Below are 12,493 nucleotides of genomic sequence, written 5' to 3'. Positions count from 1 at the left end.
AATAGCGATTTCTAAAATGTCACTATTTCAGAATCGCAAATCATGTTAATGATACATATGGCCCGTAATGGAACACACCTCTTCTGCTTAGAGAGCTTTGTTCTAAACTTTTTGCAATATACACATATCTTACACTACACACAACATGCAACCATCATTTTCATCAATATTCATGCTCTGTAAAGTAGCCTTTCACCTGTGATAGCCATACACATAAAAGTTACATTACCGAAATTTTCCCCAATACCAGAGGTAACATGGTTGCATACACTATCCACAGCACAACGTAATATAGTACGGCCCAGAGACAGTATCATGCATACCTAATGAACACACGTATACAGATAGATAGTGCAAGTGGGTACGGGCATCTGCGCTCGACTCCTTTTTATTACCAGGGTCACATATCCAGTGACATTTGTGCTGGATGCATGTGGGGTGAGTGTAAACCAGTCCTCAGGGAAAAGTTGCTGCTAGCATCAACTACAACAGTAATCAATGCATCACATACAGATACCCAATATGAAAAGAATCAATTATTTGTGCTGCAGTAAGGTAGGGATAGTAAATGTGAAATAATATAGAAATAATTCTATCGTATAAGAACCACAACTTGTGGTATACTGACACACAATTAAAAGATCTAAAATAATACACAAAAAGATCATATCATAAACACTCCATCAGTTCTAGTGCACTCACATAGCCACATCAAAAACATTCTAGTACTAGGAGCAATATCTGTTGCCATCAACAATGCATCATCTGCAATGGCAGCTCAATCTGAATTGTGAACACTGCTGTCTGCAGTGTTGGCCTCAGAGAGCGCTCAGCAACGACCCACACCTACATAAGGTGACTTGAGCTGCCCAGTGTGTCGTAAGCGAAGCAAAAAAAAAGCGTGTGCGGAGCCTGCAATAATACATATGCATGGTGCAGACAGTACGCACTAGAGCAATGTGTTTTCCTACAGGACTACCTCATCTACAATAGCGACTCGATCTCAATTGTGAACACTGCTGTCTGCAGTGTAGGCCAGAGTGAGCGATCAGCAAGGGCCCACAGCCATGCGGCATTGACTTGAGCTCTACAGTTTGCAATACACGAAGCAAAAAAAGTGTGCAGAGCCCGCAATGATGCGTGTGATTGGTGCACACAGAGCGCACTGGAGCAATGTATTTTCCTACAGGACAGCATCATCTACAATACTGACTCAATGTCAAATGTGAACACTGAAGTCTGCAGGCCCTAGTGTTCAGCAAGGACCCACAGCCACGTAGCATTGACTTAAGCTCTACAGTTTACAATACGCAAACCAAAAAAAAGTGTGCAGAGCCTGCAATGATGTGTATGAGTGGTGCAGACAATACGCACTGCAGCAATGTCTTTTCCTACAGGACTACCTCATCTACAATAGCAACTCGATCTTAATTATGAACGCTGCTATCTGCAGTGTAAGCCAGAGAGAGCAGTCAGCAAGGCCCCACAACCACATGGCATTGACTTGAGCTGTACAGTTTCCAATATGTGAAGCAAAACAAAACGTGTGCAGAGCCTGCAATGATGCATATGAGTGGTGCAGACAGTACACACTGGAGCAATGTCTTTTCCTACAGGACTACCTCATCTACAATAAGGACTCAATCTTAATTGTGAACACTGCTGTCTGCAGTGTAGGCCACAGAGAGTAGTCAGCAAGGGCCCACAGCCACATGGCATTGACTTGAGCTCTACAGTTTGCAATACGCGAAGCAAATAAAACGTGTACAAAGCCTGCAATGATGCGTACGAGTGGTGCAGACAGAGCACACTGGAGCAATGCTTTTTCCAACCGGACAGCATCATCTACAATACTGACTCAATATCAAATGTGAACACTGAAGTATGCAGTATAGGCCAGAAAGAGCATTCAGCAAGGGACCACAGTCGCGTGGCATTGACGTGAGCTCTACAGTTTGCAATACGCAAAGCAAAAAAAAAGTCTGCAGAGCCTGCAATGACATATATAAGTGGTGCAGATAGTACACACTGGAGCAATGTCTTTTCCTACAAGCCTACCTCATCTACAATATCAACTCAATCTCAATTGTGAACATTGCTATCTACAGTTTAGGCCTGAGAGAGCAGTCAGCAACAGCCCACAGCCACATGGCATTGACTTGAGCTCCACAGTTTGCAATACGCGTAGGAAAAAAAACATATGCAGAGCCTGCAATGATGCATATGAGTGGTGCAGACAGAGCACACTGGAGCAATGTCTTTTCCTACAGGACTGCATCATCTACAATACCGACTCAATGTCAAATGGGAAAACTGAAGTCTGCAGTATAGGCCAGAGAGAGCGTTCAGCAAGGGCCCACAGCCACGTGGCATTGACTTGAGCTCTACGGTTTGCAATACGCAAACCAAATAAAAGTGTGCAGAGCCTGCAATAATGTGTATGAGTGGTGCAGACAGTACGCTCTGCAGCAATGTCTTTTCCTACAGGACCACCTCATCTACAATAGCAACTCGATCTCAATTATGAACACTGCTATCTTCAGTTTAGGCAAGAGAGAACAGTCAGCAAGGCCCCACAGGCACATGGTATTGACTTGAGCTCTACAGTTTCCAATATGCGAAGCAAAAAGAAACATGTGCAGAGCCTGCAATGATGCATATGAGTGGTGCACACAGTACGCACTGGAGCAATGTCTTTTCCTACATGACTACCTAATCTACAATACCAACTCAAGCTCAATTGTGAACACTGCTCTCTGCAGTGTAGGTCACAGAGAGCAGTCAGCAAGGGCCCACAGCCACATGGCATTGACTTGAGCTCTACAGTTTGCATTACGCAAACCCAAAAAAAGTGTGTAATGCCTGCAATGATGCATTTGAGTGGTGCAGACAGAGCACACTGAAGCAATGTTTTTTTACTACAGGACTGCATCATCTACAATACCGACTCAATTGACAATGTGAATACTGAATTCTGCAGTACAGGCCAGAGAGAGCGTTCAGCAAGGGCCCACAGCCACGTGGCATGGACTTGAGCTCTACGGTTTGCAATACACGAAGAAAACTAAATGTGTGCGGAGCCTGCAATGATGCGTATAAGTGGTGCAGACAGAGCAAACTACAGCAATCTCTTCTCTTACAGGACTGCATCCTCCACAAAAGCAACTCAATCTGAATTGTGAACACTGCTGTCTGCATTGTTAATTGAAGGCAGTATTCACACACACAACCATCAATACTTTTTCTTACTCACTCTTTTCAAAATGCAACAACATAAATTACATAAAACTCAACAATAAATAAATCAAAACAATTTGAATTGGGATTTCATCTGTCCACAGTCTACTCTATTCAATGTTCCTTTCGACTTGCAAGATGAATTTGGTAATTGTACTAAACCTATAACTCATCTAAATAAACTTCTTCAACCAAGTATACTATACCCTTATAGCCCGCCGTACCAGGCTATACCGGCTATTAAAGGCCCTATCAAGCATTAAAAGCCCAACCTGAAGGCAAGGGACTTTAACAAGGCAGAGAAACTTTAATAGCCTCTATAGCCCAGCTACAAAGAGCTATAAGGCTATTTGAACATTCTGCCTCTAGAGGATACAATCTTCTAACAAATAAAGCAAAGCCTTGAAAGAGCGCAAGGGGATTGGAATCTCTTCAGCCTCCCTGAAGCATTTGTTCACAGCCAGAGCTGTGAACAAAAAAATATGCAATGTTGCAGCTCCAGGCTTATACAAGACATTATAAGAACGGAGCTACTCCATTATTTTCAATGGAGCTCCCAACATTCCAATGTTCTAATAAAATAATATTGTGTATGTTTCAATAGACGTTCTAATTACTTAACTACTGGATTCTGTAATTAAACAATTACCACTTAATCTAATTTGTGAACCCTGCGAACCGCAGTCTAGAACAGATGCACTGGTCATTAACACCTCACACCCACATACCGTTCGATTCAAAAGCACGGAGTTGGTTGCACTATTGGAACATTACGCATCTCAAGCCGCTGAAGAGCTTCTGGACTGGAATCTCCAAGACTTGTAAGAAACTCACGTTATTCTTGAATGGATTTTATTCCATCTTTTTTTACTTTTTCCTTTGAATTTTTTATAATATACTTCAATCCTACTACTTTCATATAACAATTTTCTAAGTATACTCAGACATTTGAACTCTATCTTCATTATTGCCCCTCACGTCTCCACTTTAACCAGAGATCGGTGATGTATGGCCTATGCAAATACGCTATTTACTTCCTAAATTAGCCTAAACCCGACGCCCTTTTGGAACCACGTCTATTGTTTGTGCACACGCCTCTCTGCCTCTCTGTTATTCACAACGCCCTTTCACACAAATTTACTCAAAGTCAGCTTCTGCTCAGAACCTCACAATAAAAATGAAAAAAGACGACTTTGTTTAGCAACTGGTTGGCACAGTGTAGTACTCGTAAACTACCTTTATTTTCATTATACAATTTATTCATCCATGTCTAATAGCAATTGTGTAGGTCACATAGAACTCTAACATAAAATGTGCAATTCACTGATGCAAGAGCTTCGATTTGACAACAGCATGAGCGTTTGGAGTTTGTCTGAGCTCGATGCCTTAGCTCTCTACACAAGATTGTTTTTTTGAAACAGCTGAAGACAATAATGTATAGTTTCATTGCAAAGGTACCTAATGTGCTTCTCCGAAGCGCAATGTTTGTATTCATCCTCAACGTTCCAATGTGGGTAGAACTAGTACCAATTCTGACACGCAACACATTGAATCTACTGTACAACAGATTGCTGACTATTCTACTGTTGATAATTTTGTGTTACAAAAAAGCACTGCCAAGGTACCTAAAAAGTTTGTTAATTACATTTTGCAATTTCTTTTTTCTTAAAGGATACATGTGGTAATCGTATCCTACCTTTATTTTCCTTATAGAATGTAGATTCATTCAAGTGTAATAGCTATTGTTTATGTCACATGCAACTGTAACATGTAATATTAGCTGCTCGACCTTACCTGACAATTCCTTCCACCCCTCTTGAGCTACTAGCGCCAGGATGCCTGCAAGGCGGCAGTGCGCTTTACAAGTTGAATAAATAAATAAATAAATAATATACAATTCACTGATGCAGGAGCTTACGTTTGAATACAACAGAAGTGCTTCAACTTTGCATCAGCTGGATGCCCTAGCTCTTGCACCAGTGGGTCCAATTATAGCACTGAAATAAAGATACTTTCTATATAATTTCCAAACTCCATGCCTTTATTACACACACCCACTTTCTTAGACACATCTCATTTCACCATTTTCCTTCTGTAGCATTGCAACATTCTATATTATATTCTTCACGATTTTTTCTTTATTCCTGCTTCCTAAAACAATTCATTCGAGTCTACAGACCGGTAGGGGTGACTAGTTCACTTCCCACTCCCTGTATACTATAAACGCACACTAACACTACTTACACAGGTATGCTACAGCGGCAAGTATCCTACAGCACCCACAGCACATCACTTTACAACAATAAACTCAAGACTTACACTCACAGTTTCATCCCCGACTCTTCAAACCGGTACCAGTTAGTACTTTGCTTCCTACTCCCACTATCCTCTAAATGCATACTAACACCACCTGCACACATATGCTGCAACAGCCAGTATGCTAAACCGCCCAGAGCACACCAGTTTAAAGCACTCAAGTCACAGTTTAGGCGCACGGTTTCATCCCTGAGTTTAACGGTGCCTCACCTCTGCACCATCTCACTCTAGACAAAACAGCACTTACACACCGCTAACAGTAAATACTTCGGTTCTGCCAGTATGCTACAGACCACTCAGCTCACAGTTGAGGCATACACTTTCATCCCCAAGTGTACCGGCACTTCACCACACCATCTCACAGTAGGCAAAACAGCACTTTCACACTGGTAGGAGTAAATACTTCCCTTGCGCCTGTATGATACAGCGCCCACAGCACATCAGTTTACAGCACTCAGCTCACAGTTTAAGCACACGCTTTCATCCCCGACTTCACCGATACATCACCTCAACACCATCTCACTCTAGGCAAAACAGCACTTTCACACCGGTAAGGGTAAATACTTCGCTTCTGCCACAATGCTACAGAGCACTCAGCTCACAGTTTAGGCACACACTTTCATCGCCGAGTTCACCAGCCCCTCACCTCTGCACCATCTCACAGTGTGGGACGTGGCCTTAGACATTAAGGCATCAGCGATTGCCCTTATCTGGTGGCATAATCTGGTAAGTAGCATGGAGACATGTTGCTGACCAGTGTGAGAAGACCCTTGGAGCTGTGATTGGTAGAGTGCTCCAGCGCAACGAATTGGGGAGGTCTGCATTGCATAACATGTGCCACCACTACACCAGGGTGCATCGAGGAGAATGCCAATGGGTGCCTGCACCTCTCTCCATCACAGGCTGGATGATGTTGCACTGGCTGGATGCTGTGGAGGGTGAGGCCCCTGCGCTGAACTCATGTGGCGGAAACACTGGAAGTTCATGGGGCCCTGTTGCATCACCTATATGGGGAGGTTCCCCAGTGGACTTGGCAGAGACTGCTCTACCCAGAATTGTGAAATCCGGCCTGGCTGAGGGTCTTGGTGGCTGAGTCACAGATTTTGAGAGAGCGCAGCAGATTGATCTCCAGTGTACATGTTCAGGTGAGGAGAAGGTAGGATGGGAAGTGTAAGAGGCCTGGGGGTCGACTCTGACCCAGGCCCAGTACCTGTGGGTGGGGCACACCTTGCCCTGAGCAATGCCTGTGCTGTGGTAGACCTACTTCGCCAAGGGCACCGCACAGTACTGGTGGGGGACTCCACTAACTGGCTCTAATTGCTAATATCAGCCGTTGGTGATGGCGGGTGCCTGGAGCACGATGGTCCTTCAGGCACCAGCCCTTGTGCTCGCTTCCTGAAGTGCCCTCACTCACTGGGCACTCAGTAACATGGAATCTGGTTGCCACTGTTAGTCAGGAGGAGGCCACCGGGTGGTGCTGCCTATCCTCATCCCCTGGTAGTGAGATTGTGGGTGTACAGGGGATTTACAATGATGTCGCCTGAAAGAAAATTCCTGGCTAGCATTCACCTGCCTGGTGGAGAGGGCCCGGCTGACCACACTGCAATGCACCACACGTCATACATAGTGCCTGGGTGTCTTGTGCCATGATGCCCGGCCTGCAGGTGTGGTGGTATCAACATTTGCCCGCTCTTCCGTGTCGGTGAAGTGAGCGGCTGGGGTTCACTGTCCTGCAGGGCAGGTGACAAAGGACAACCTAGACTCCAAACTAGACTCTACTCGCAGTGAGTATCTTCCTCAAACAAACTTGTACTTTCTTTGAAAGCCACATAGACAAAATCACAATCGACTTCACCCTAGAGCACGCAGATCATCTCAAGCTGACTTACAAGGTACACAACATCGAGCAAGAGCTAGCCTAAGACTCCACGATTACGCTGAGCAGGGGGTTGGAGGTGCAGCAGCGAATGGCATGTGTGAAGTCACTGGAAATAACAGCAGAGGATGCAGAGGGCCACTCCCAGTAAAACAATGTAAGGGTGTTGGGTCTGCCTGAGGGAGCAGAGGGGCTGATGCAGTGGCATATGCTGAAACATGGTTGCATGTCCTACTGCCAGCAGGTACACTCTCACCATTCTTTGTTGTAGAGCAGACCCATCGAGTGACGGCACATCGTCCGCTGCTAGGGCAGGTCCTAGATTCTTTCTCTACCACATCCTACAGGGATTGTGATGCTACCCTGAGGGAGGTACCCACGCTGGGGGAGGTGAAATTGGATAACGCCACCGTTATTTTCTTCTCTGACTACGCCACGGGGTGCAGAGACAAAGGGGCTCGTCTCTAGTGATTAAGCAGTGCCTCTGAGAGTTGGGCATCAAATACTCCCTCTTCTACCCATAAAGACTGTGAGTGATCTCAGATGTTGGCACGCAAATCCTTGATGCCACTGTCCAGTTCCTGGTGTCCAGCTTACTATTGCTAAAGTTCTGGTGTACTGAAGCAAAGACTTAGAGGGGATCAGGTCCAGTTGTCACCCACAGGAAATGGAGCAGTTGTCCAGGTGAACGATGCATGTGGTGGTGGTCTTCTTTATGCTCCAAGCTGCAATGGCAGGAGGTCCATGGTGTTGTTGACCTTGCCAAGGATGAATTGTGGAAATTTTTCTATTATCCAAGGGCCTCATGTATGAGGCCTTAGCGGCACTCTTACAACGTTGTAACATCACTTGTTTGACATTCTCGTTGTGCAATGTGCCACAGCATGATTACAAGTCAACGTAAAGCCACTTTACGTGGCTTTTCATGGACTTGTAAATATGTGCCCCCTTCATACATTAAACAGTGGAAAGGGGCATTCAATGGGTGTTGCTGTGTGCATGCCCACGCTAAATCACTTGAATCTGAAGCATTCCCAGGTTTACAAGAAACCGTAAATCTTCGGAATGCGTCAGAATCCAACACCACCCCAAGGGTGGAGTTTGGGAGGTGCTATGGGGATAAATGTTTTCACTCCTCCTAATTTTTCACTTTTACTATGTGCCTAGCATTCTGCAGCACACGGAAAAAGAGGAAATACCCTGGATTGATAGGTTTTGTGTAGGTAGGTGTCCCTTCTTGCACACATCAATCAACACCGTAACACAGTCACACTTGCACCACGGTCCAAGGTTGCCGACGTTGGTGCATGGCAGCCATTGTCTGCCAACGTAGGGGAAAACGACAGAGGGGCTTATTGATGGGCCACTTCCAACAGTTTAATGCTGCCCTTGCATCATTTTCTTGACATACTTGCAGTGTGAATTTTACACCAGGTTGTGCCATATTTACCAAGTGTTGCATCTAGGCATATGCATGACCGTGTAAAGCCCTGTGCCACATTATACCTGCGTCAGGTATGATGTATGCAGGTTGGTCATTCCCACGCAACAAAGCATCGTAGGAGTGGCGCAGAGAAATCTATCAGATATCACTGCGACAATTCTAGGACAACACTGCGTCAAAACCTTATGCCTGTCTCATGGCAGGCATAAGAATTGATGCAGTGCCATAAAGACAGGCTGGCCCCATGCATTCCTGGAGTTGTGTCATGTTTGTGACACAACTGAAGCGATGCGTGACTTTAGCACCAACAGATACAGCAGGATTGCAGACGTCTCTGTCATTGATTGCGACATGGAGCGTCGGGCAGGAAATACGGCGCATCCATGGTGTCGTAAGAAGGTCGAAGTGAAAAGTGTCCAATCACTGTTTTATCGCAGCGATCAACACTTATTATGAATGGGGCCCAGGAATGTGCCCTATCTTATTGATTGAGAAAGAAGTGCTTAGGCACATGGGCAGGGGGCGAACATGGGAAGGGAGCATAAGGGAGTCCTTGAGGGTAGGAGACAGGTATCCAATGGGAGAGACATGGGGGATAGAAAGAGGAGGTAGTGCCTTGGGGAAGGTTTACAATATAGCAAAACCACAAGGCAAGGGGTGTAGAGAGCCAAAAGAGGTGTGTGATCAGTCAGGGGTAGAAGGACGTTCATGTTTTCACCCCTTGAAGAAGCTGCAGAAGAGCACCCTCTTTCAGTGGACTGATTTATTTTTGGGGGGCATTATACTAATTGCTAGAAAGGCTAGCAGGTTACATCCTTGCCCTACCATTTGCAATTCAGTTATAAAGTTTCTTCAAGTGCATAGCAACACGTTAGTGAGCTTTCGTTTGACAAGGTGCCAGACAATCCTTTGGTAAAACAACCACAACAGATTTGCCTCAAGGTGCCACTAGCCATCGGTGAAAACCCTAAACATATTTTTATTTGAACCACTCAATTATATTAGCGATTTATATGACATATTGTTGTACAAATTCAAAGGATTTTGCTATCTATGTACACATATGTGGCTTTCTGTGCATTACCAAAAGCTCTAGAAGGGAGGTATCTAAATCAGGTCTGATGTCTAAATCGGAAGAGGTGTGGCGCCGCGGCCAGGGCGACTGACTCCGGAATCTGGGGATCACGGTTCGATCCCCGGCTCCGGCGGCAGGTTAGCCCAGCACCATGTGACTCTGGGCAATAGCTTGCTTAATCTTCCCGAGGGCCCCCAGCGCCTAGAGACCCTTACGGGTGATTGTGCGCTTTACAAATGTGGATTATTATTATTATTATAAATTCATACCACATTTTCAGAATATTATCATAACATAAAATAAACCATAATAAATGGAAATGGAAATTATTGACATGTTCTTAGCCTATGTTTCACAGTGATGCTGCATTACTTGGAGAGAAAATTAAAAAATGTCACTGATAACATTCACTTGACTCGCATTTAATAAATTATTGTTAATATCTTCATATGCATATGGCCATGTTCAATTATTTCATTTTGCTTCTAGGATGACGCTTTAAATGCTGAACGGCCATTGGAGAATCCCAGTCCAGACACAAAGGAGCAGACTGATGTTTTCATGTCTGAGCACACAACCAGTGACTCGATGCTAGAACAACATTCCAACCATCCCGAAGAATCTAGAAATGACATTTCACCAAATGCTATTGAGGGTTTCAGCGAAGAGACTAACACAAACTCAATGGACATAACAGGTGATTTTGCAACATCTCTTCCCACAGAATCACTAAGTAAGTTTTCTACGCTTCAGTACTTAGCAGTATTGGAACCAGAGGCTGTGTCTTTACACATGAGTGGTAGCTTCCTAGCTCACAAGAGCGTCAATGATGAAGAACACAATATTATTCCTGGAAATCAACTATCAACCATGAGTTCCATTATACAAAACAGCAGCTCTGGCCCTTCCATTCTAATAGGTCCAGATTCTTCTCCCTTTGGCGTCTCTGCCAGCAATGTGCCACAGATGGCTTCGGTCATCGAAAGGCTAGAGGATACTTTGGGAGGTGGGGGAGTGGAACACCTTGTTAATTCAGCTACTGCTTTGCCCAATACTGATGAAAAAGTACATGACCCTTGGCCAAATCTTTCTGAAAATAACAACTTACCTGTCAGGCCTGTTGCTGCTCTCACTAATGTACTTGACAGTGGACCAGAATTCCAGACAACAGAGGTTTTCCATTTAGTAAATGACAATGCAGGGGTATCCATTCCTGACTATCCCTATCCTGATGTTGACCAGATGACTGAAGTAGAGCTCAATGATAGTGAAAACAGAAATGATGCAAGCACCCTTCCACTACCAGATGAAAACAGCAGCTCTACCTTTAATGAGGATGGCAAAGACAATTGGCCTCACAATTTTCAGACTTTTACCCCTGAGGAGGAGCCAAAAGATGGCATGGCAGATGTAGCTATGATAGGAGGTGCTGAGGAATATCTTCCTGAACTAGGTAAGACCAAGCACATCTTTTATTTGTAACCTACAGGGCCGTTATGGTAAGTAGAATAACAGATGAAATATGTAGGTTTATGTAGAAACTTTGGCTTATAACATACATGCTAAATTAATATTGGACTTCGGCACACATGGTCAGTGTTTGACATCAACCTCTTTCCGAGAGGGTAATATTTACTTATGGCCAAGGAATATGCCTAATTCATCAATGCTTGCTTATAATTACGGTGTAGCTGGAAACGCATAGAAACAAATGTAGGTGTTTGGATTTTCCACTCCCCTCCAACAGCGAAAGACAATTGTGATCCAATAACTAAAACAGCTTTGAGCTGAAACATTGTCTTGTAAGCTAGTGGCCTATCAAGCTGCTGTCTTGTATATTACAACATCGCAAAGTAACAACATCACAAAGTGGCCTTATCGGCTCCTGAGTGTGACCGCAAGGAGCACCCAGATACCTCTTATTATTCCTACCATGATTGATCCGCTTTGTTGCGAGATAAGAAATATTCTTTCACTGCAATGAGTGCCTCCCCCTCTCCTCAGTTCTTCTACCACAAAGAAGGGTGGGAAATAAATAATTCACTATTTCAGTTACATGCCCTGTTACTCATGTTCTACTTTTCTCGCTGGATTCCCTTGGATTCACTTTCAGTGCTTACTTGCAATATTCTGAGATATGTTTTTTTTAGCAATTGTTCTATCAACTTTTTTTCTCAAATCAAAGCTACAGAAATCTTACCATTTTTTGTATAAACTAGAGAAATGCTTTTAAAAACAAAAAGCCAAACAAAAAAGAATCCTACTTATTCAAAATACATTTTGCAAAAAGTCTATTAGTATGCGCACACTATTTTTAGGTCGACCTTCGACCTGTTGTGTCTCTTCTGTGATGTTTAGCACACCCAACTATTGCCATTGGTTGTTATATGTGGCATTCAGAAATGTTGGCTTTTTATTGGTGTATTTGTGTAAATGCCCCTCCTTTGTGTTCTTAGCTTCCTCCATGGCAATTTCACTCAGAGCAAGAAAAAGGGGTCCGCTGCACTCCAAAATGTGCTGATTATCGTCAAATTGGAGGTAAAAT

General features: G+C 44.1%; 1 protein-coding gene across 1 annotated transcript in view; it reads left to right on the top strand.

The window, feature by feature from the left end:
* Positions 1-12,493, top strand: part of IMPG1 (interphotoreceptor matrix proteoglycan 1) — a 1,759,499-nt gene that overhangs the window by 1,222,022 nt on the left and 524,984 nt on the right. Inside the window, exon 12 of the mRNA XM_078648092.1 lies at positions 10,438-11,401. Coding sequence (XP_078504218.1) covers positions 10,438-11,401 — 964 coding nt within the window. The remainder of the gene's footprint in view (positions 1-10,437; positions 11,402-12,493) is intronic.

This window comes from Lissotriton helveticus, chromosome 6 (assembly GCF_964261635.1).
Source record: "Lissotriton helveticus chromosome 6, aLisHel1.1, whole genome shotgun sequence".
NCBI lineage: Eukaryota > Metazoa > Chordata > Amphibia > Caudata > Salamandridae > Lissotriton > Lissotriton helveticus.
This window is presented reverse-complemented; position numbering and strand designations above follow the sequence as displayed.